Source organism: Lepidochelys olivacea, assembly GCF_965140295.1.
Source record: "Lepidochelys olivacea isolate rLepOli2 genome assembly, chromosome: 23".
NCBI lineage: Eukaryota > Metazoa > Chordata > Testudines > Cheloniidae > Lepidochelys > Lepidochelys olivacea.
Genome location: NC_140433.1, coordinates 3,333,588 through 3,355,936, shown reverse-complemented (window position 1 = coordinate 3,355,936; position 22,349 = coordinate 3,333,588). Strand labels below are relative to the sequence as shown.

General features: G+C 61.1%; 3 protein-coding genes across 3 annotated transcripts; 1 reads left to right on the top strand and 2 right to left on the bottom strand.

The window, feature by feature from the left end:
- Window positions 1-3,452: 3,452 nt before the first annotated feature.
- Window positions 3,453-3,851, top strand: SYCN (syncollin; the record flags this gene model as incomplete). Its single annotated transcript, XM_084612228.1, has 1 exon — window positions 3,453-3,851. One exon carries the CDS (start codon window positions 3,453-3,455, stop codon window positions 3,849-3,851), a length of 399 nt encoding a protein of 132 aa, XP_084468354.1.
- A 3,207-nt stretch (window positions 3,852-7,058) lies between these two features.
- Window positions 7,059-12,367, bottom strand: NCCRP1 (NCCRP1, F-box associated domain containing). The gene is made up of 6 exons (XM_084612139.1): window positions 12,152-12,367; window positions 10,429-10,497; window positions 9,694-9,781; window positions 8,772-8,867; window positions 7,840-7,981; window positions 7,059-7,497 (listed from the first exon to the last, which is right to left on the bottom strand). The coding sequence occupies exons 1-6, from the start codon at window positions 12,345-12,347 to the stop codon at window positions 7,357-7,359; spliced, it is 732 nt and encodes a 243-aa protein (XP_084468265.1). The 5' UTR covers window positions 12,348-12,367; the 3' UTR covers window positions 7,059-7,356.
- A 1,700-nt stretch (window positions 12,368-14,067) lies between these two features.
- LOC311511708 (sushi domain-containing protein 6-like) lies at window positions 14,068-22,349 on the bottom strand. The gene is made up of 5 exons (XM_084612515.1): window positions 22,186-22,349; window positions 20,324-20,456; window positions 18,721-18,933; window positions 16,762-16,909; window positions 14,068-15,876 (listed from the first exon to the last, which is right to left on the bottom strand). The coding sequence occupies exons 2-5, from the start codon at window positions 20,430-20,432 to the stop codon at window positions 15,552-15,554; spliced, it is 795 nt and encodes a 264-aa protein (XP_084468641.1). The 5' UTR covers window positions 20,433-20,456; window positions 22,186-22,349; the 3' UTR covers window positions 14,068-15,551.

Genomic DNA, 22,349 nt, shown 5'->3' with positions numbered 1-22,349 from the left:
TCCCTGGAATTAGCGGGGTAATTGTTGAAACTGGAGTTTGATTAGATATTTATTTATTCACGGTTCGTCATCTATGACTTAGATCATCTGTTAAGAGAGACCTTCCATCCGACATGGTGCAATGAGCCGACTTGTGTGTGTGTGTGCAATGCTGCCCCCTCTGCTGGGGGGATTGAGAACTGCTCAGACATATGTCATGTGCCCTGTACCGCTAATGGAGGGGGTATTTTAATAATTATTTATTATGTGAGTGGCAGGGAGCCTGTGATTTCAGAAGGGGGGAGAGAATCTGAGCTCTCTGCACTGTGCCATTTTGAGTGATGATGGGAGACATTTCGCTTGGTCCTCGAGCCTTTTCCTATTGCTGTGTTGTGCCTTATGTCAGTGTTAATAAAAGGGCTGGTTAAAAAAAAAAAGACCACGTATTTCTTGTCATCTGCATCGCCCTAGGGCTTGGGCTAGGCTGGGAGAGCAGTTCCATTTGCATCATTCTTGGGGCTTTCAAACGCCATCCCCAAAGCAGCTGCAGAAGGAAAAGACACGGGGCAGCTTTGAATAAGACACGGTGGTACAAGGACCAGCAGGGATCAAACCCACCACCTCTGGGTCTTGCCGCTCTGGAACAAGGCCCAGCCACAGGGATCGAACCCATGAATTTAACAGCACAAGGCCCCGGCAATTTAGCCAAGTCCGAGTCCACTCCTATGAGGGCAGCGGGTTCGTTAATCATTTCCCGCTCTTGCTCTGCTGCTGGGATCCGTCCAGAGAAGCACAGGGCCCAGACTCTTGTACCAGGTTCTCTCCCCTCAGCCGGGGAATCCCCCCGCTCCGAGGTCAGGCCCGACACCGATTCGCTCTCACTTTCCTTTTCATCCCTTCTGAAGCCAGGGAGATCTAATGACAGCCCAGAGGCAGAGCCCTGAGGCAGAGCCCCCCCAGAAGGCAGCAGGGTTGAAGACAACAAAACTACCTGTGGAAACGGACCACCGAGGGCTGGGCGCATCGTTGTAAAAAAACCGCCATCCTGATTTTGCTACCGCGCTCTCAAGGAGCGGGAAACTCCCAAGCGGCTCCAGGCCGCCGGGAGCCTTGGCCTCTCAACAACGCGCCAACCTGCTCAGGACCTGGCCGGTGGGGCCCCCCGGCTCTGGAAACCAGTGGGGTTGACACTCACCGGCCAGTGCAGCCACAGCACCCCCGGCATTTTCAGTAGCTTTGCTCCAGGGATGGGTTTATTTCTCCAAGTCCGAACAGCTCAGCGTAAGTCAGGAGGGGTGACTGGGAGCCCCCGAGCTGTTCCTTGGCCTCTTACCCAAGACCCATCACCTGGGAAGCTTCTAATTAGTGCCAGGTGGTGGTGAGCGGCTAAGCCCCGCCCCAGCCTGGGAGGCTCCTCCCACCCGAAGAAAACCACGCCAGGAAAGTAACCACCCCGCAGCACCTCTCCAGAGGCTGCTCACCTGCAATAGTGAGGGACTGAGAGCCCCCCCGCCCCCGGGGGCTCCCCAACGAGGCCTCTATAGACAAAGGCAGGGCTGTTCTCCCAAGGAAACTGACACCCCCAGAGATTTTACTGTGGGGGGGTAGATTTTCAGAACTAGTAAGTATACAGACATAGACATAGAATATCAGGGTTGGAAGGGACCTCAGGATGTCTAGTCCAACCCCCTGCTTGAAGCAGGACCAATCCCCAATTTTTGCCCCAAATGGCCCCCTCAAGGATTGAACTCACAACCCTAGATTTAGCAGGCCAATGCTCAAACCACTGAGCTATCCCTCCAGCAACCAGCTGCCCTGTGTTCCCCCCCCCCCCCCCCCATGGCTTGTTCAAAGTGACTGCTGGAAAAGCGAGGACTCGAACCAGAAACACCAGAGAGCCAGGCCAGCATCCTGATCACCAGGATGGTCTCCCTTGCATGCAGAAGGGCTTCAAAAATAAGTTCCTCAGTAACAATGCTTCCCTTCGCTGTCCCTGCTGTTCCCAAGGGAACACGGGGTCTCTAGCAGAGAGGATTAGGCTGGGTTTTACAAAGGGATTTAGGCACCGAAAGCAGCTAGGCACTTCAAGGGGATCCTCCTAGGTGCCTCCTGCTGTCCTTAGGGGCTTACCTGCTGGTAGAGATCGGGCCCCAGGTTTCATCCGCTTGTCTCTGGAGCAGCTCTTATGGGGGGAGGGATAGCTCAGTGGTTTGAGCATTGGCCTGCTAAACCCAGGGTTGTGAGTTCAATCCTTGAGGGGGCCATTTAGGGTTCTGGGGCAAAAATTGGGGATTGGTCCTGCTTTGAGCAGGGGTTTGGACTAGATGACCTCCTGAGGTCCCTTCCATCACTGATAGTCTATGATTCTATGTTTACAGAGCTGCCTGGAGAAGGCAACAAGCTTGGCTGGAAGCAAAGGATCAGACTACCTCACACACACCTGGTTCGGGGCCATGACCCGGGGAGGAGGGGAATGGATAGCCGGGGGAAAGCACACACCTGTCACGGTGTGGGGAGCTTATCAGGTGTCATTCCAGCTGGTGGGGGTGGGGGGAAGGGGAACTGCTCTCCCTCCCACTCGAGGGTGAAAATGAAGCCCTGGCATCCTAGGGCTGCAGGAAAGGCAGGTGGTGGCTGCTTGGGGAGTCCCCGGAGCAGCCCTATGCTGGGGCCAGGGCATCGCGTTGCTCATTTTTGCTCTGCCTTACAAACAAGGAAACTGAGGCACAGAGTGAGTGAAATGACTCACCCACAGTCTCATGAATCTGATGCATCCGATGAAGTGAGCTGTAGCTCACGAAAGCTTATGCTCAAATAAATGGGTTAGTCTCTAAGGTGCCACAAATCCTCCTTTTCTTTTTGCGAATACAGACTAACGCGGCTGTTACTCTGAAACCCACAGTCCTGCGGCACAACCCGGAGCAGAACCCAGGCGTCCTGACTGGAGGGACGGGCTGGGAGTCAGGACACCTTGGTTCTCTTCCCTGCTCTGGGAGGGGAGCAGGGTCTAATGGTGAGAGCAAGTGGCGGCAGGACTCCTGGGTTCCATTGCCCGTGATATCTAGTGGTTACAGCACAAGAAGTTTGGGGAGTCAGGACTCCTGGATGACCTCCGTGCCCTCCCAGGCCAAAGTTTCCCTAGCTATAAAATGAGGGGGAGGACAAAAACACTTCCAACTCCTCCAAGCCCACTGGGGGACCGCGGTGAGTGACCCCACCTTTCCAGGGGGAGCAGCCCCCCACCCCCCTTAGCTGCCCCCCCCCCCCCGGCGCCCATGTGAGGCCTCGGTGGGGGAGCTCCCTTGGCAGGACACACTGTCCTCCACTGGGCCACCAGCTTTCCCTTTTCCCACCCTTATCACACCCGCCCCCAGCATCCTCAGGCTCCCCCGCCACGGCAGGGCCCCAGCCTCGGAAGGGGGGGCTCTATAAACGAGAACCGCTGCGGAGGCTCCCCCATCGGCACCGGGACGATGGCCACCGCTCACACCCTGCTCCTCCTTCCTCTGCTCCTGGCCTCGGCTTGGGCCCAGTGCCCGGCCCCGGCGGATCTGAAGAACGCCGACGGGAGCAAGGTCTGCTCCCAGCTGTACGTCGACGACAGCCCCTACTACGCCCAGTGCTGCGGGGGCGACGTGCTCCAGGTGCAGCCCGGCGACGACATTCCCTACATACCGCTCGGCTGGAACGACAAGATCTCGTCCCTGGTGGTGGCACCCCTGTGTGAGCTCAACGTCTGGTCCAGGAGGGGCAAGGAAGGCTACAACCGCAAGTTCAAGAGCGGGGTGGTATATCGGCTGCGGGAGATCAAGAAGGGGCTCTTCGGGGACTGGGACAACTCCATCTCCGCCTACTACTGCAAGTGCTACTGAGGTGAGGCCAGGGATGAAGCAGTGAGACCAGGCCTCCAGCCGGGCCAAGCCTTTATCCCACCGCTCACACCAAACCTCCAGCTGGGCCAAGCCTTAATCCCGCTTCTCACACCAAACCGCTCACCGGGCAACCGGCATCCCTGACTGCTTTGGTATTCAGTGTCTGCACACCACCATGCTATCCGCCTCCAGGAACAGCTGCCCCACGGCGCCTGAGTGATTGCTGCCAGATCACAGCCCCATGGGTTCGTGCCAACATCCCCATCCCCCTCTGTGGCGGAGGCTTCTGGGAGGGCTTTAGCCCAGCTCTCGCAGGTGTACTGTTTGTCTGAAACCTAGGTGATTTCCCGGCAAGAAAACGCTAATGGAAAAGCATCTCAGCGTCAGAGAGCTGTGCAGAGCGGCTGGTAAATTCCCCTTTAACTTGCAAACCCCTTTGCGGGGGGCTGTGTTAAGCTGAACTTTATCCAGCACCTAGCGCGTTCTCGGCGATACCAAATAACAATCAGTTGATATTAACAAATAGACTACGAGCTTTGGCTTTTAGCTGGTCTGAGTGACCCAATTCAGCATCCATTTAGCAGCCAGAGAGGTTAAATGCTCTACTTAATACTTCCAGGCAACTGTAATCTTCAAGCACATAGGCCTTGCTTGGTTTTACCCCCCAGATCCAATTCTCTTCGAACCCTCTCCCCCACACCCTGGCTTTTATCACGCCTTTCCCTGCAATAAACAGAACTGCAATGATGAGACAATACTAGTAATTGCTAGCTCTTCCAGCAGCAGATCGCAAAACGCTGCACGAAGGAGGGCGGTAGCAGGATCCCCATTTCACACATGGGGAAACTGAGGCATGGAGCAGGGAGGTGACTTGTCCAAGGTCACCCAGCCAGTGAGTGGCAGAGCCAGGGATAGAATCCAGCCAGGCCACGCTGCCTCTCTCATTTTCCACTCAGGGTTTAGCTATCTCAGCCGGTACTCAAGGGTCTAAGCCCCTCGCAATGCGTTTATCCTCCAGCGAGGCAGAGCAGTGCTAAGATCGCTATTGTACAGCTGGGGAAACTGAGGCACAGAGCAACTCAGGCCAGGTCTGCGGCGGGAAGTTTTGGCAATGCCGGTGAGGAGAGCGGTGGCTGGGTGCGATTTCTATAGTGGCAAAGACTGTAGTGTCCATGCAGCGATATCAGCGTAAATGCCCTTGTACCTGGTGAGACAGGATTCCCGGGGTGCAACCTGGGACCGTAGGACTGCGGGGCCCCCTTGTCTCACTACCCTGGGGGTTGTCAGTGCCTTACCGGTGGCAAGCACCAGGTGCTGTTACCACTCAGTCCAACGGCGTGTGGAGTCCCGCACCCGGCTAGATTTCATGAATCCCAGAGCCATTCAAGGATCACACAGAGAAAGGCACTAGCCAGATCCCCCCAGCTCCCAGCTCTGTATGTTAGGAATATATGGTCTGGCCCTGCTCAAGACCCTTTCTTGAGCAAGGCGAGTTTATTCATTGGTTCACCACGTTGTCACTGGAAAGGGACGGTAAACCTGGGCAGATTTACCAAGCACTCCAGTCAAAACTCACCGGTAAGGAGCAACAGTAAATTGATTACAAAAAGACAGATTTAAGTCAGGGGTTCTCAAACTGGGGGCCGGGACCCCTCAGGGGGTCGCGAGGTGTCAACCTCCACCCCAAACCCCACTTTGCCTCCAGCATTTATAACGGTGTTAAATATATTAAAAAAGTGGTTTTAATTTATAAGGGGTGGGGTCACACTCAGAGACTTGCTCTGGGAAAGGGGTCACCAGGACAAAAGTTTAAGGGCCACTGATTTAAGCGATTATAAGTGATAGGAAAGTCGGAGTTAGTTACCAGCGAAAACAAAAGCAGCGCACAATCTCAATCCTAAACCCGTAAGGCACTTGGCAGGGTTTCGATCAAGCAGGTTTCTCACCCCGTTGCATGTTACGGTTCATAAGGCACAGGTTTCACCCTTGAGACCTGGGCCAGTCCCCCCCCGGGTTGGAGTCTTCAGTCTTCCAAGCGTCCTTGTTGCTTGCAGCGTGGTGGTGGGGGGGGGGGGAGGAGAAAAGTGAAGCCGGGGACCCTCCCGTGTTCTGTTTTATACCCTAAATCCATGCGCTTGGAGAATACAAGTAGAGACATGTCTGGGGGGCGCTGCCGAATTTCCAGGCAAGGTTGAGCAATTCCCCTGGGGTGGCCTTATGCAGGTGAGTCAGTGAATTGTAACTCCCTTGCTGGGCAATGGCTGTTCGACACCCACCCGGGCATTGGTTACTTCCCTTGTTCGTGCCTCTGGGGATTTAATATCTGGGCGATTCCCCAACTCACAGCATATTTTAGTGACACCCGGCCAACGCACGCTCATACCATCATAAGCACCAGGGATGTACAGATTTAGAGAGAACAGTGGCTTTCAGCAGATCGTAACCTTTCCCGCGATACCTCGCAAGGCATGCTTTAGATGAAATGTCACAATTATCTAAAATGATGGATATGGGGTTTATAGGGCTCTCCCCCCAGGTCCAGAGTGTAGCTTATTTCACCTGGGGAACTGGGACAAGCTCTATCTGCCATGGCAGGCTTCTGCTGGTATCAGAAATGGAGCTTTGGTCTCCCAAACCACTGGACACCTGGGGTAGGGGCTGTTTATACAGGGATTCTTCACCAGCTGCTCAAATGCAGCCGTCTCTGGGGTGGAGCGCAGCGGCTGTTTATACAGGGAACCCTCGCTCAACGCTAGGTTGCAGCCACCTCTGGGGTGGGGGTAGCACTCAATAAAGGCTTGCTGTGGTGTACCACAGGGGAAGGGGGAACTGGGGCTGAGGTCAAGAAGACAGGCTGTAGGCTCGCAGGAAGCACCAGAAATTCTTTAATGCCACTGCTCAGGTCCCATCTTGACTGCAGCCTCCCAGCTCCCCTGCAAGTATCACCCCATCAGGCAACTGGGGCACAGACCTGATGTGCCTTGACTCAGTGTCACACACTGAGCCAGAATCAGAAGTGCAAACCAGGAGGGCTAACCACTACACCCCACTCCCCTCCCAGAGCTGGGAATAGAACCCAGGAGTCCTGTCTCCCAGGCTGCCCCACCCCCACTCTAACCACTATGCCTCCCCTCCCAGAACAGGGAATAGCACCAAGGAGTCCTGACACCCACCCCACACCCCTGCTCTAACCCACTAGACCCCCACTCCTCTCCCAGAGCTGGGCATAGACCCAGAAGTCCTGGCTCCCAGACCCCCTGCTCTAACCACTAGACCCCGCTCCCCTCAGGAACTTTTATTAATCCCTTTCCTTTGGAGCCATCCCAGCAGCGAGGCTGACCTGACGGGCCCCACGCAGCCCCAGCTTTGCCCCCAGGGCACAGAGAGGGGGCAGGGCTCTTGGCTCCCAGTGAATCCAGCGCCGATCTTTGTCTGGGTGCTGTCATCAGCCCTCTGGGGGAACAGAAACTGAACCGCGCCCGCCCCCGGCCCGTCCGTCCGTCCGTCAGTCCCGCAGCTGCACGGAGACGCTGCTGTCTGTCGCTCTGGTGCGGCAGAGCCCGCCTGGGGTCTCGGCGTTCAAGGTCCGGTGCTGGAAATGGACGTAGCGCACTCCCGGCCCGTAGCCGTGGAAAACGTGGGAAACCTTCGAAAGGGCGAAACCATCAGGACCTGAGCCCATGGCCCCAAGGAGACACCGAGCCCCACCTCTGGTGCCCCGTCCCTGTCCCCGTCTCCCCCTCTGGGCTCTGCCCCCACCACTGCCCTGGCAAGGCCCAAGCCCCCTGTGACCAAGTGGGAAGCAGCAGTAATATTTGCATGATGCCGATGCGTGCCTCAGTTTCCCTAAGGGGTCATGCCCAGGAGACTGGGACCTAGCCCAGACACTGTGTATCCAAGTCACCCCTTCCCCCTGCTACCCCTGAGCTGTCTCGCCCCTCTCCCCGCCCCCCCTTCCCGCGGGTGGGGAAGGGAGCGTCTCCCTTACATGGCACCAGTTCTTCTCCTCCCAGGACGCTCCGTGCTCGGGGCCCTCATGGTGGAATTCCCGCAGGGGCGTCTGCCCGTCGCCGGCCAGCAGCCGGACGTGCAGCTGGTAAACGGTCTGAGCCAGCCGGCTGTCCTCGTACCTGCACCGGAGCAGAGGGCAGTTAACAGCAGCCAAAATCTGGGGTGGTCGGGGGAGTTGGTCCCCATAACAGGGGTGGGGGGGAACGAAGGTCGGGGAGGGGGGCATAAGGGAAGCTCAAGAAATCCCATTTCTCTCTGGCAACTAGTAACCACACGAAGCCACAGCTGTGACCCAGCGTTTCATCAGCAGAGCTCACAGCACCTCCCAGAGGGGGGCAGGATCATGATCCTCATTTTACAGGCGAAGCCTAGGCTAGAGTGGGGGAGAGGGAGGCAGGACTCCTGGGTTCTGTCCCCAGTTCTGGCTCGGGGAGGGGGTCCAGCAGTTAGTGTTGGGGGCGGGAGTCAGGACTCCTGGGTTCTCCCCCCAGCTCTGGGAGGGAAGCAGAGTCTGGCAGTTACAGCAGAGAGGATGGGGAGCCAGGACTCCCAAATGATCACGGGCGGGGAAACTGAGGCACAAGAGACGGGGCGGTCGCCCAGGAGGTAGAGCCAGGAATGGAACTCAGGTGTCCTGATTCTCAGCTTAGTGCCACCCCCACTGCCCTACTGTCCTTCCTGCCCATAGCCTGGACATGGCTCTGCGCAGGGCGTGGGAAAGGACACTGAGCCCCCTTCGGCCCAACCAAGGCACTGCACCGCGGTGCCCCATGCCCTGGCCAGCGCCCCCAGGGGATCCAAGGCAGGGCTCATATCTGGCCCTGGGGAGCTGGACCACGGACCGGGGGAGGGGAGCCGTGGCAGCAACTGGGACCCGCCCCCCCGGGGCATTCAAAGGAGAGCCAGTACCAGTCCATGACAGTGATGTTCGGCTGGTAGGAGTCCAGGAGCTCTTCCCACAGCCCCTCCGCCAGCAGGTCGACCTGCTGCTGTTTCACGCACCAGCTGCAAGGAGGGGGAGGGGAAAGGATCAGGGAGGAGCGGGGCAGCCAGGAACCGCAGGGGAGGGGCGTACAGGGCAGGGGGCATCTTTCTGTTCTGTGTCCGTACAGCGCCTGGCACAATGGGGGCCTGGGCCATGACTGAGGTGCTGAGGGTCTATCATAATACACCTAATAGCAATGACAACGTACAGCGCCCAGCGCAATGGAGGGCCTGAGGCGCTGAGGTGCTACCGTAATACACCTATTAGCAATGACAATGTACAGTGCCTGGCGCAGTGGGGGCCTGGGCCACGACTGGGGCACTGAGGTGCTACCGTAATGCACCTAATAGCAATGACAACGTGCAGCGCCTGGCGCAGTGGGGGTCTGGTCTATAACTGGCACACCTGGGTGCCACGGTAAGCCAGCTAAATAAATAATACTCATAATTCTTCACAGAGGCTGCTGGACTCAGACCCGCCCCCTGGTTCCCTCCTGTCGCCTCAAGCGTCGGCCAGTGTTGCCACATGGGGGCGATCTACACCCTGGCCTAACCTAGGCTGGGTGGTGCTGCAGGCTAGGCGTGTAAAGTCCAGCCACTCTAGAATGAGGCCTGCCTCCCGCTCCCCGTCTTCCCACCCCCCCCAGGGGGGGCTGCACTAGCTGGCTGGACGCATGCCCAGCTCCCTCTCTTCGGATCCAGCCCAGGGAGGCACGAGCCCAACGCGCCCAGATCTCCTGCTTGAGCTGCGCGGGCCCAGGGGGCGACAGGAGGGCCATAAACCACGTCTATGGCCCAGCCACGAGTAGCCGCCAGATCCCCAGGCTGGCCCAGGACAGATGCTCACCTGAAGCACGGAGCCTCAGAGCCGGGCTTCTTGCCAGCCTCCTGGGGAGGCAGCTTCTCGGTGCTAATGGCCCAGCCGCTGAAATTACCTTGGAAGGGTTACAAGGAGGGTTAAAAGCAGCAGAAAAAAGCCGCCCTGACAGCAATCGGGTCTGCAGAGCCAGGGGCGGCTTCTACCAGGAGCCAGGGGCACAAGAGATGCAGCTGGCACTAGGGAGCACCAGCGGCTTATATAGGGAGCCCCCCATTCAGAGCTGCAATGCAGCTGACTCTGGGGTGGGACAGGGCCGCGGTTTATACAGAGAGCCCTCTTCAGAGCTGCAATGCAGCTGACTCTGGGGTGGGACACGGCAGCGGTTTATACAGGGATGCAGCTGATGCTGGGGCGGGACATGGGAGCAGTTCATACAGGGAGCCCGCATTCAGCGCTGCAATGCAGCTGACTCTGGGGTGGGTCATGGCAGTGGCTTATACAGGGATACAGCTGCCCCCCGGGGAAATCAAAGGGCACCCAGTTTAGCCCTGTGGGGGAGGCCGTGAAGCAGGGGTGAAGTACGCAGAGGCAGGCTTTCCTGCCTGATGCTGCCCCCTCCTGGGACACACAAGGCAGCTCCCAGCAGGGCCAAGCCCAATCCCCACGCTGCACAGCGCCCCATAGGAGGACGACAGATGGGGAGGGGGCTATTTGTTTCCTTGCCAACCAGCCCCGCCCCAGGCTCCCCTTCCCTGCACTTACCCAAGGACTCCAGTGACACCCGGGGGCTGTTGGGTGGCAGGTGGGGAGCTGGCTCCGAAATGTTCACACCTGATGGGGGGAGGGGGAAATGAAACACACAACAGTGTCACCCCTCCAGGCAAAGCACGACACCCCCCAGCCCTCCACAATCCTACCCAGCAGCCCCACCCCCATCCCCACTCTCCCTCTGCCCTTCCTCTGGCTGCTTTACAGGGAGGCAGCATGGCTCAGTGGTTAGCATCGCAGTCAGGACGCCTGGGCTGTATCACAGAGCGGGGGCTAGTGGGAGCCCAGACTCCTGGGTTCTCTGCGTGGCTTTGGCCAAGCCACTTCCCTGCTCGGTGCCTCAGTTTAGGGTAGCCGGCGGGTGGTGGTTCTAGAAGACGCCATGGGGCAGAAATATTTGTAAGCATGTGTGGGGCCGGGAGGGGCGGGGGGCAGGGGGCGGGGGGGATGCTGATTCATCAAGCTAATGGCGCAGTCCCAGAGCAGCTGCCCTGATGGCACCTGGGGCAATCCCGGGCAGCAGGCTGAGACTGGCCTCGGAGCTAAATCCTTTCCTCCGGAGAGACGAGCCGGGACAGGCCCCTGAGCCTCCTTCCCCGCAGCCAAACTGGTTCAGCAGAGACCTCCCCGGAGACGGGGCGGCCTTCGGCCCACACGAATGAGGAGAGATGTTAACACCCGCCTGAGGGATCCCACAGCACGTCCCAAACGGGGAACCACATCACCTGAGATGCGGCTGCCTCTAGGGTGGGGCAAGGCGGCTGTTTATACAGGGAACCCTCAACTAGAAGTGAGATGCGACTTTCTCTGGGGTGGGACGTGGGGGGGCTTTTTATTCAAAATCCCTCCCTCTGCCCTGACAACCAGCTGCCCCTGGGGTGGGAGGTGGCAGCTGTTGACACAGGGACCCCTCACCCAGCACTGGGATGCAGCTGCCTCTGGAGGAGGGTGCAACAAGCAGTTCATCAGCTGCCCAGGACCACCACACGATGCAACCACCTCTGGGGAGGAGCACAGCAGCTGTTTACAGAGATCCCTCCCCAGTGCTGAGATGCAGCCACCTCTGGGGAGGGGCAGCTGCTGACACAGGACTCCTCTGATTAACCCTTCCTGCGCTGCCTGGTCCCGGAGCGGCCCTGGGGGAAGTGCCGGCATTTGGGCAAGTTACTGGAGCGAGCGAGGCAGGTGCTTAGCGTATGGGCGGGGTAGGGGGGGTGCAGCTAGTCAGGCTCCCCCGGGCGCATTCCAGCCCACCCACGCTTGGCTCCAGCCCAGCAGCCTGCTGGGCCCTGGGAGGGGAGGGGCAGGGCAGGGATCTGCAGGGGGGGGGGGGGCTGAGGAACTTGTCAAAATAGCTCCTTGGGAGGGGAACTTTGCCTACCTCCGAGAGCCCCGCGCGGACCCTCCGCTCGCCAGGCACGCCCCGGGGTTTATTAAGCAGGGTGCCCCCTACCCCACGCCCTCACCCCCTTCCCCTACCCACGGCCCAGCCTGGCCAGCGAGAGTGGGAGCTTTGCAGGGCAGGGATAGTGTGCAGCGCCTGGCACGATGGGACCCCGGCCTTTACTGCTGTACTTATCAACACCCCCCCACACACAGTTCTCCCCCATCCCCCCAAGCCAGGGCTGACTCGGCCCAGGAGCAAGGCCCTGCCCGAGGGATAGGGGCGGTAGCGGGGGCAGCTGGCATGGGTCGTTCGCGGCAGGACAGACGTTACCTTCGGGGTTGGGATTCTGCAGCAGGTTCCTCTCGAAGGGCTTGCGTTCGCACAGGGCTTTCCAGTCGGGGTCCCTGGGCAGGGGGACCCCCCTGCGGCCCAGCTCCCAGGCCCCTTCGACCTCCTGCTGCCAGCTCCGCGGCTGGGCCCCAGGGGAGAGGGGCAAGGTCTGGGCCTGCAGCTGCTGGGACGCCATGCCAAGGAGGTTGCAGGCACTCGGGGCTGGCGGAGGGAGACTGGGATTCCTGCCCGGGCCGCCCCACCCCACCCCACCCAGGGTGGGACGCGGCTGGGGTAGGGGAGGAGGGACAGGAAGGGTGGTGGGGCAACCTCGGGGTGGTGGATCCAGCCGCGGTGAGGGTGGGGAGGTGATGACACGGGCTGCGGACAGGCGGGACACGTACACACACGTTATGCAAGCCCCAGAGGCGCAGCCCCAAGGGGAGCACGGCTCTGCAGCGCCGGAGGGTCCCCGCTCTGCCGGGGCCCCTCACTCCTGACCCACAGCCCCCTGCTAGCCCAGCCCCGGGCTCCCCAACTCTGCCTCCCCCAACACACACCCCTTCCCAGAGCTGGGACAGGAACCCAGGAGTCCTAGCCACCCCCTCCCCCATCCTCTAAGCCACTCCTGCCCAGAGCTAGGAAGAGAAGAGAAGGGGCACGGGGGGGGGGGAGAGCGGGGGTGCTGATGGGACCTGAGCCAACCCCAGCTCCGTGGGGGCAGGGGCCTGCACCCTCCACCAGGAAGTGGTTTGAAACAAACCCGCTCAGGGATCAGAACCTGTTGGCCCAGCCCCAGCAGAACAAAAGGAAGCCAGGCGCCCGGGCCGGCACCTCCCACGGTCTCTTCCTTGACACCCCAGATTCCTGGCGCCAGCTGGGCCCTTGCGGCCGCTCCCTCCCACTCAGGCAAAGGGCCAGCGGGAGGCAGCAGCAGCCTTGGTTGTAGCAGCTTCCAGCCCTTTCGCCAAGCGCGCGATGCCCAGAGATGCGGCCAAGGCTGGGGCAGAACGTCACAGCTAACAGCAACGCCTCACCTAGCTGAGGGCCGGCCCGACCGCTTGAGCCTGACCGCTAAGGGATTTATTGCGACTGGCATAGGCACAAGGGTCGGGGACTGGAATCACCCAGCAGCCCCTCAGGGGGCCGTAGCACCCATGTGCGGGTCCTGGCTTTGGGTCCCCCGCTGGGCCCTTGTGGCAGCCACATACAGCAGGGCAGAGAGGGGGCCAGGCCCCGCCTGACTGAGCAGCCCCAGGATCGACTTAACCCGCCCCCCGGTCTTCATAGCCAGGGGCTCGTGTGGTCAGCAGCCCTTCCAAGGGGATGTCCCACCAGGCGAGGGGATGAGCAGGGACCTGGGACCAGCTGGGATGAAATCAAAGGGCTAAAGGGAGCTGATGCTGAGTGCGGGGGACTCGCCCCTCCCCGCCCCCCAGCAGGAGGAAGGCCTGAGGGCCCTGTCCCTCCACAAAATGGGGGCACGTGGGCCTGGGGAATCAAGCTGGGAGCCCCCTTGCAGCCCAGCAGGGGGGCCGGAGCCAGCAGGGACTCGGCCAGCCCGGATTTAAGGGATGCATCCCCCCCCTACCCCCGGCTGTGACTGGCATGGGGGGGGTGGCAGAGAGGGGACACCCTGCCTTTCTGAGCCTCCGGCACCTACAACTAGGCAGGAGGCTAAGTCAAGGCCCCCCCCCACACACACACCCCTCCCCCCAAATTTCAAGCACCTGCCTCCCCCAGCCAAAGCCAACGGGGGCTCTCAACAGCCTTTTGGAGGAGTGTAGGGGGACAAGCTGGGGGGGAGGGTTCAGAAGGACAAATCGGGGCTCATACCCCCCCTCCCACCAGTTCTAACAGTCAGCCCCTCCCCCTGCACAAAACCAGACATGGGAGACAAGGGGCGAGCGGGGTGAGTGTTTTAATTAGCACCTCGGCTCCCTCACAGCCTCCAGGACCACAACCCCGGCCCCAGCATCATAAATTGGGGGGGGGAGAAAGTTTGAGAAATACCCCCCCCCATATATAAATACATCAAAGAAAAACAAACCCCACATCATTAAATACAAACCGAGAATGATTAACCTTGTGCAAAAACAGCCCCGGGGCGGGCGGGCGGGGTGCGTGAGCGTGAGCCAGCCCACGCACCTAACCCGGCTTCCACAGGGGCTACCTGCCCCCTGGGCCACTTCCAGCCGCAGGGGCCCAACTGAGCATCTCCAGTGCTGCCCCCTTGTCACATTCGACGAGGGGGCCGGGGGGCTCAGGGGGGGCAGGAAGCCAGGCCCCCGCAACGAGGAATAGCCCAACATCGGCCCCTGCCCAGCACCCACCCGCAGACCCAGCAGTTGCGGTGTGGGATGGGCCCGGGCGCAGCCGGGATCCAAGCCTGCAGCCGCTTCCCCCTGCTCCCCGGGCCAGGGGTGCCCCCTCATCCCCACTGTAGCTAAGCCGGTGGGGGCGGGTAGGGCAGGGGCAGGGAAGGAGACAAGAGCCGCCAGCCCAGGGGAGCGGCAGGGACTGCAGCTCTGGAAACCAGACCCGCAGCACCCCCTGCTGGGATGCGGGTGCCACTGCCCGCCAGCTCCAGAGCCACAGAGCAGCGCCCCCGGCCTGGGTAGGGAGGGGGATGGGGTGGGCATCAGTGTGGTCTAGGGATAAAGCAGCCTGGGTCGTTTTCACACACACACAGAGTGCATGGAGCTGGACAGACGGACACTGGGGGGGGGGGGGGGAGAAGAGGCAGGGCGCACCCCCTCCAGTAAGGACGCGGACACAGACACACACAGGGCAGGGCTCATTCCTTCCAGCAGGGGGCAGCAGGGACACAGACGGTGGCATGGGGGGGTGGGAAGCGTAGGAAGAGTCAGGAAAGCTGGGGGGGAGCAGGGTCTTTTTGTGGGGAGGGGGGAGGTTGCTGACCCCAGAGGAGGCCCCCAGGGTCCAGGCAGCACCAAGAATGAAACAAGCCCAGGGGATGTTTGCCAGAGTGTTAGGAACTGGGTGGGTGGGGAGTCTGGGGGGCAGGGAAAAGTGGGATCCCATGGGGTGGAAGTGCAGAGGTCAGAAGAACACGCTGAGCCGGTGCCTACCAGCTTGTGGGCAAAGGTCGGCCCCTCAGGGCTGCCCCACAGACAGTTTGGGGGGGGGGTGCAGAAGGCCGGTCCCTCAGCCCCAGGGGCCCCCATCCAGGCAGAAGGCTGCACACACCCCTCCGAGGGGGGCTGCTTCAGTCCCATCAGTTTCACAAGGTGCTGAGTTAATGGGCACGGGGGGGGGGGGGGGTGTCTCTTCTTCCCCCCCCCCAGCAAGTTAAAAGATGGAGCAGGCTGCGTTTGCTTCAAATGAGGAGTCTCTGCTGTAGTGTCGGGGCCCGGCCAGGGGACCCCCGGCACCCCGGCTACCTGCACGGGTCCTTTGCAGCGCCAGGGAACAGGAACCGGGCAGGGGGCACCGTGGGCCGCGCCAGACTGGAGCCGCCCGCAGCTGCTGCTTGGCTCTCCTGGTAGGAAGGCGGTGGGGTGGCGGCCTCTGGACTACAACAGGGCTCGGCTGCTTCCGATAGGGGGGCCAGGCCCCTGGAGAGGACGAGGGGCGTCGGCGTGGTGGAGGTGGGTGGCACGGGGCCCCCCTGGGAGCCATAGACGGCCTCCTCGTAGGACGGGAGTGGCACCGGGCAGCTGTCGACGATGCTCACCTCGGACTCCTCCATGGGCTCGTACCACCTGCATGGGGACGGAGAGACCTCGTCCAGTTCACACCTGCGCCCCGGGGCCCCAGCCCCTCCCTGCTGGAGCCCCACCACAACGGGGGTAGGACCGCCATGGCAACAGGGAATAGCGGAGGTGGAGTGCAAGGAGTCTAGTGGTTAGCGCAGGGAGCTGGGAACCAGGACACTCTCCCCGACTCTGGGAGGAGAGTGGGGGCTAGTGGTTAGAGCAGAGGGGGCTGGGAGCCACGACTCCTGGGTTCTCTCCCCGACTCTGGGAGGAGAGTGGGGGCTAGTGGTTGGAGCAGAGGGGGCTGGGAGCCACGACTCCTGGGTTCTCTCCCCGACTCTGGGAGGAGAGTGGGGGCTAGTGGTTAGAGCAGAGGGGGCTGGGAGCCACGACTCCTGGGTTCTCTCCCCGACTCTGGGAGGAGAGTGGGGGCTAGTGGTTAGAGCAGAGGGGGCTGGGAGCCACGACTCCTGGGTTCTCTCCCCGACTCTGGGAGGAGAGTGGGGGCTAGTGGTTAGAGCAGGGGATTGGGAACCCTGGTCCTGACACTGTGCAAGTCACTTCCCTTCTTGGTGGGCGTCAGTTTCCCCAGCCCCCTCCGCGCAGCCCCTTCCCCTGCAGCATGGGGCCCCCTAGTCCCACCTCGGGGTCAGCACTGACTGAACGGGCAAAGACGAGACGAGGCCAGAGGGTGAGTCAGACCCAGGCATCCCAGGGGCTGGGCAGGAAGGGGAGAGACAGAGGGTGGGGGCTGGACCCCCCCCGGGAGCATCAACCAGTGGGAGAAGGGAGCAGAGGTTTGGGCCTCCTCCCCCCACGCCCTCCTCCCCCCCCCCCAGCATCAACGGCCAGGGCAGACCCCCCCCCCTCCAGAAAGGCGGCAGAGCTCACCTCCAGCACCAGTCGCTGCAGGGTTTCGGCCCCACCAGGACGCACACCATGGCCACCAGCAGCAGGGCGGACACCGCCACCGAGGCCGCAGCCACCATGGGGATGGAGGAGACACCGAAGATGGAGCCGGAGCGAGGCACCGGGGATCCTGGGGGCCGGGGGGAGAGAAGGTCAGCGGGTCACACACGGCAGGAGGCTATTTCATAGTTTCCTGCAGCGCAAGGCGGTCAGATCTCAGGTCCCAGCCCCGCCAAACTCGAGCCTGGACCCCAAGGGGATGCGTTAAACAACAAGAGGCCAGAAGCACTTGAAACCCAGGTGGGGCACAAAGGCCTCTATAAAGGGAAAGTCCACGGCACCTGGCAACACCAAGATCTGGGGGACCTTCATTGCACTGGGGGCTGCCCAGACTCCAGCTGGGTCTCCCCCACTTGTGCCAGGCACCGCCCAGACCCAGAGTGAGACGCTGCCCCCCTCCCCGGCCCGTCTCACACAGCTCAGTCTAAATAGACAAAGGGTGGGCGGGGAAACTGAGGCACAGGGCGAGGCAGTGACTTGTCCAAGGTCATCCAGCTGGCCAAAGGAACAGCCAGGTCTCCCACGTCTCAGCGCTCTATCCACTAGGCCATGCAGCCTCCCTTTAGTCAATAGGTTACAGTTGTCTGGAGCAGGGACAGCACCGTAGGCTGGGGACTAACCAGGCTGTTCTCATGTTACTGACTGCGGCTGGGTTTTACCCACCTTGTCCCAACCGCTGCTGGGCATAAGGGAGCAAAGGCTCCCCCCACCCCCCAATTCCTGTGAGTGACAGCGTACCTCCTGGAATGGAGATGCCAGCGAGGGCAGGGAGCGAGGGAACAGCTCAGGGGCAGAGGGCTGGGGGTCTCCTCTGTGCATCCACCATCCCCCCCCCCCCCCCCCCCCCGGGCAGGCATCACACAGGCTGTGTCCCACCCCCAATCACGGAGCAGGAGGAAGTTTCCACCAGCAGCTTCACCCCCCCCCCCCGGAAGAGGAACATAAGGGAGAGGAAATGCAGCCTGACCTCAGGGAGACGCCCACGCACCGTGGGTTGCGGAGGCAAGGTGCCTGGGAGCGACCGCTGGCGAGCGCCTGGGGGGGTCCGTTTACCCAGCCCCCCCCGGCAGCGAGTCTCAGAGCCCCGCTCCGACGCAGCCTGGCACGCCGGTGCTAAATGCAGCCTTGTGGCTGCCACGGCTCGGGATCCGAAGCCTAGGGAGGTGGTGGGCCTGGGAGCCAGAGCTCCAGCCAGAGCCTGAGCGCGTCCACAGCTCTGGTTAGCACCCGTCAGCACAGGGTCAGAGACTCGCCGTGCAGACGACGTCTGTGGGGCAGAGGAGCCCGGGGCGACTCGCTCTGAGGCCCAGATTTTTCATGGGAGTTGGGCATCGAAGGACCTTGGTAAACCTGGAACTCCATTCCCCAGCTGCAGAATGGGGCGAATGCCTGGATTTTAGGCTTTATCGGGTGTTCTTTTCGTTGGGTGTCTGTACAGCACCTGGCACAGTGGGGACCTGGGCCGTGACAGGGAGTCCTAGATGCTACTGTAAGACACCTAATAGCAATTAAAATGAACAGCGCCTGGCACAACGTGGTCTACGACCGGGGCACCCACACACTGCCGTAATACACCTAACAGCAACAAAAAAGTACAGCGCCTTGCGCAACGGGGACCCGGGCCGTGGGTGGCAGCTCCTGGGGCGACTGCAATATACGACGAGGATACAGAGGAGGAAGTGGCAGAGAGGTCGCATTTACCCCAGCGCCCGGGCCAGCACGAGCATGGCCCCACGTCTGCCTACACCAGCAGCTGCCGCCGGGCGGCGCAAACAGGCCCTGCAAGCTGCGGCGGGGGCCCAAGAGGTACCACGTCTCTGGCAGAGGCCCTTGCCCATCGCAGCAGGAGGAGAGGATCAGCCGGGCTGGGCGCGCACTGACCTGTCAAGGGGTTGCAGACGACCGGCTTCAGCACGCTCCACTGGCCACCCTTGCAGACAGAGACCCCAGGGTGGCCGGCCAGGACGTAGCCGTCTTCGCAGAAATGCTGCACCATGGAGCCAGCCTTAAACCCGCCGCTGCCCAGAGACAGCGTGCAGGCCAAGGACACACACCTGTAGGTAGTGTGATCAGAGGGGTCCGGGAACTGGCAATCTGGAAGGGAGGAACAGGCACATTGAGGGTTAAAATGGGGGAAGGGGGGGGTCCAGGATCTCCTCGGTGGGGTAAGAAGGCAGTGAAGCATGATGGGGGCTAGTGGTTAGAGCAGTGGGTTGCCAGAGGCCAGAACTCCTGGGTTCAATGCCCAGCTCTAGGCCGGGAGTGAGGTCCAGTGGGTTAGAGCAAGGGGATGGGGCATCTCTCCCCGGTGGAGTCACTGGCGATCCGTGACCTCTGGAGGATGGGGAGATCTTGTCTCGCAGGGATGGCAAAGGGCAGGGTGCTGGTTTCTCTCTCCCTTCCCTCCGGACCCCAGCATCCTTCCAGACCCTTCTTTTTCCTCTTGCCCTTAGATCTTCTCCTCTCACCCCAAAATTTCCCCAAGGGCAGAGAGAGGTTGGATCCGGAGGAGCAGAGTCCCCCATGCCGCTCCCTGCGGCATCTGGCTGCTCTGGGAAGGATGCCCGCCCCAGCTTCACTCCAGATTTCAGCCTGATTAGGGCTGACCTCAAAACCAGCATGGTGGGGGACTTCCTGGTTCCAGGGAAGGGATGGAGAAGTAGTGAGTCACCAACAGGGAAATGCCCGCTGCCCGCAAACCCACGGCTGAGCTGGCCGGGCTTTTACGTTCCTCATCTCGATCAAGCTCTCTCCCGAGGGCTCCCCCCAGCACCAGCTGTTGCACCTAACTTCAGCCAGCTACTGGCACCTTAGCTACCGGATTGGCGAGAGGGGCAGGAGAGGAGCCAGCAGCCAGTTCAGCGCCCACCCCACCCCCCATTCCTAGAGTTGCAGCACTGGGAGCAGGAGCTATGGGGCAGGCTGCAGAGACCGTCGGGAAAAGGGTTTTTCCGCCCAGAAATTTTTGATTTCTCAGCAAAAATTCAAGCACCCAAAACAATATTTCAATTTGGAAATGCTACCGCAGCACCTCATGGGAGTTGTAGTTAATGTGACCCGTGCTCCTCTACAGGCCGGGCTGCATGATTGGACTACAACTCCCATGATCCACCAGAGCCAGGCTCTCCCATTTTTCACCACCTCCAGTCTCCAAGAATGGACGCCATGTTGCATCATGGGAAGCGAAGTCTAACTGGCCTATAGAGGCGAACAGGAGCAAGGGACACCCAGACTACAACTCCCACGAAGGGCCACAGCAGCCTGGCCAAATGCAAATATTCTGCTTTTCAGGTGTTCAGTTCTTCAGTTTAAAAAAATCCAAGTTTTCCAGGGGGAATCAGATGATTTTTTTGCCAGAAAATTGTTGAATACCCAATAGTCGCATAACCGATTTTCTGTCAAAACCATTTTGATGGTAAGGTTTCACCCAGGAGGGGAGGGAAAGGCAGCCGAGCAGGTTTGGAAGGCGAGCACCAGCCAGTACCTTTCCTCCGGAGGACAGCACCAGAGCCGCAGAGTGCCGTGAAGAACAGAGCCGTGGGGAGGTAACATGAAGGCCGGCGCAGCCTGGGACATCCCGGAGCCTTCGCCATCTCACCGGTAGCCTCTGCCCAGAACTGCAGAACCAGTTGCAATAAGCCGACACGTTACCATCCTGTAGGACTTGATAACCCATCTTACAAAGTGAGCACCACCCCGCCCCACCCCAAGCTATGGGTCAGAACCTGGAGGGAGACACCCACTAGCTTTGGAGAAATGGGTTTAGTTCAGGGGTGGGCAAACTACAGCCCAGGGGCCGTATCTGGCCCTTCAGACATATTAATCCAGCCCTTGAGCTCCTGCCAGGGAGCAGGGTCCAGGTTTTGCCCCACTCTGCATGTGCCATGGCTCCCGGAAGCAACAGCATGTCCCCCCTCCAGCTCCTACGCATAGAGGCAGCCGGGGGCTCCATATGCTGCCCCCACAGCTCCCATCGGCCAGCAACTGCAGCCAATGGGAGCTGCAGGGGCAGCGCCTGTGGATGGGGCAGCGCGCAGAGCCGCCTGGCCATGCCTCCACGTAGGAGCCAGAGATAGGACATGCCGCTGCTTCCAGGAGCTGCTTGAGGTAAGCGTCACCCGGAGCCTGCACCCCTGATCCCTTCAAGTGCCCCGACCCCCTGACCCAGCCCCGATCCCCCTCTCTACCCTCAGTCCCTACCCTCCTGCACCCCAGAGCCCGCACCACCAGCCGGAGCCCTCACACCCCCACCCCTTGTCCCAGCCCCAAGCCCTCTCCCGCACCCTGAACTCCTCATTTGTGGCCCCACCCCAGAGCCCGCAGCCCCACTGGAGCCCTCACCCCCTCCCGCACCTCAACCCCCAATTTCATGAGTATTCATGGTCCACCATACAATTTCCATACCCAGATGTGGCCCTCAGGCCAAAGAGTTTGCCCACCCCTGGTTTAGTTAGAGGTTCATCAAAAATGCTTTAGATAAAAGGGGCTTGATAACCGCCGGTCTCTAGCAGCTAGGGCACGATTTGGATGTGGGGGCCACTTGCCTCGCCCTACTTGCGAGCCTGTGCCCTGGTGGGAGTCACAGCTCCTTTCTCCGCACCCTGTGGGGGGCAAGGAGCACCCAGATCCCAAGCCACTCGCTCGCCAAGCATCTCCCCTTTGGCATGGCCACCCACCCAGCCTCCCGGCGCTCTGAGATGCAGGGGAATGGGGGGCAGCCACGGGCTCCACAGGTTACTGGCTTTCAAAGAGGCCTGGAGTAGGAGGGATCCCTCCCCGCCCAGGTCCCCAAAAAAGGGCTGGCCATGCCAGGAGCCACGGGAGAGGTAGCACTTAGCATCAGTACCAGAGTTAAGGGCAGGACTCAAAGGGTAAACCCCCGCACCCCCAAAGCGAGACCCCAAAGGGCTCTCCCTGCCCCAGGCCAACGAGGGGGATCCAGCCAGCAACAGCTGAAGCGAGTCCCCCCACCCCACTGTCAAGGGGCACCCACACCCCACAGTATGCCCAGGGTCCCAGTCCTGGTCCCAGCCAGCCGCTCAGGGGAGAGGAGGGGAGTCAGGGGGCCTCTCTTCAAATCGGGACAGATAGATCCCTGCACCCCTGGAGAAAGGGAGACGGTAAACCCCATCCCTGCGCCCCTGGAGACCCCACCCCCCATCCCGGGGCCCCTGCACCCCTGAAGATTCTTCCCCCGCCACCTTCTGCACCCCAACCTCATCTGGGGTCCCCGTCGGCTCCCCACAGGGGGTCCCCGCGCCCCATGAGACCCCCCGCCCCAGCAGGGGCTCCTGCCTGCTCCCCATAGGGGTCCCCCTGCGCCCCCGGAGAGACACCCCCCCTCACCGGGTCCTGGCGCTCCGGATCACGGCGGCCGCGTCTCCCCAGGGGCGCTCCGGAGCCGGGGTCACCCCGCAGGGCACGGGGCGCTGGGCGAGCCCCCCCCAGCGGCTCCGGCTCCCAGGCCCGACAAGCAGCGGAAGCAACTTGCAAAGCGGAGCCGGAGCCGA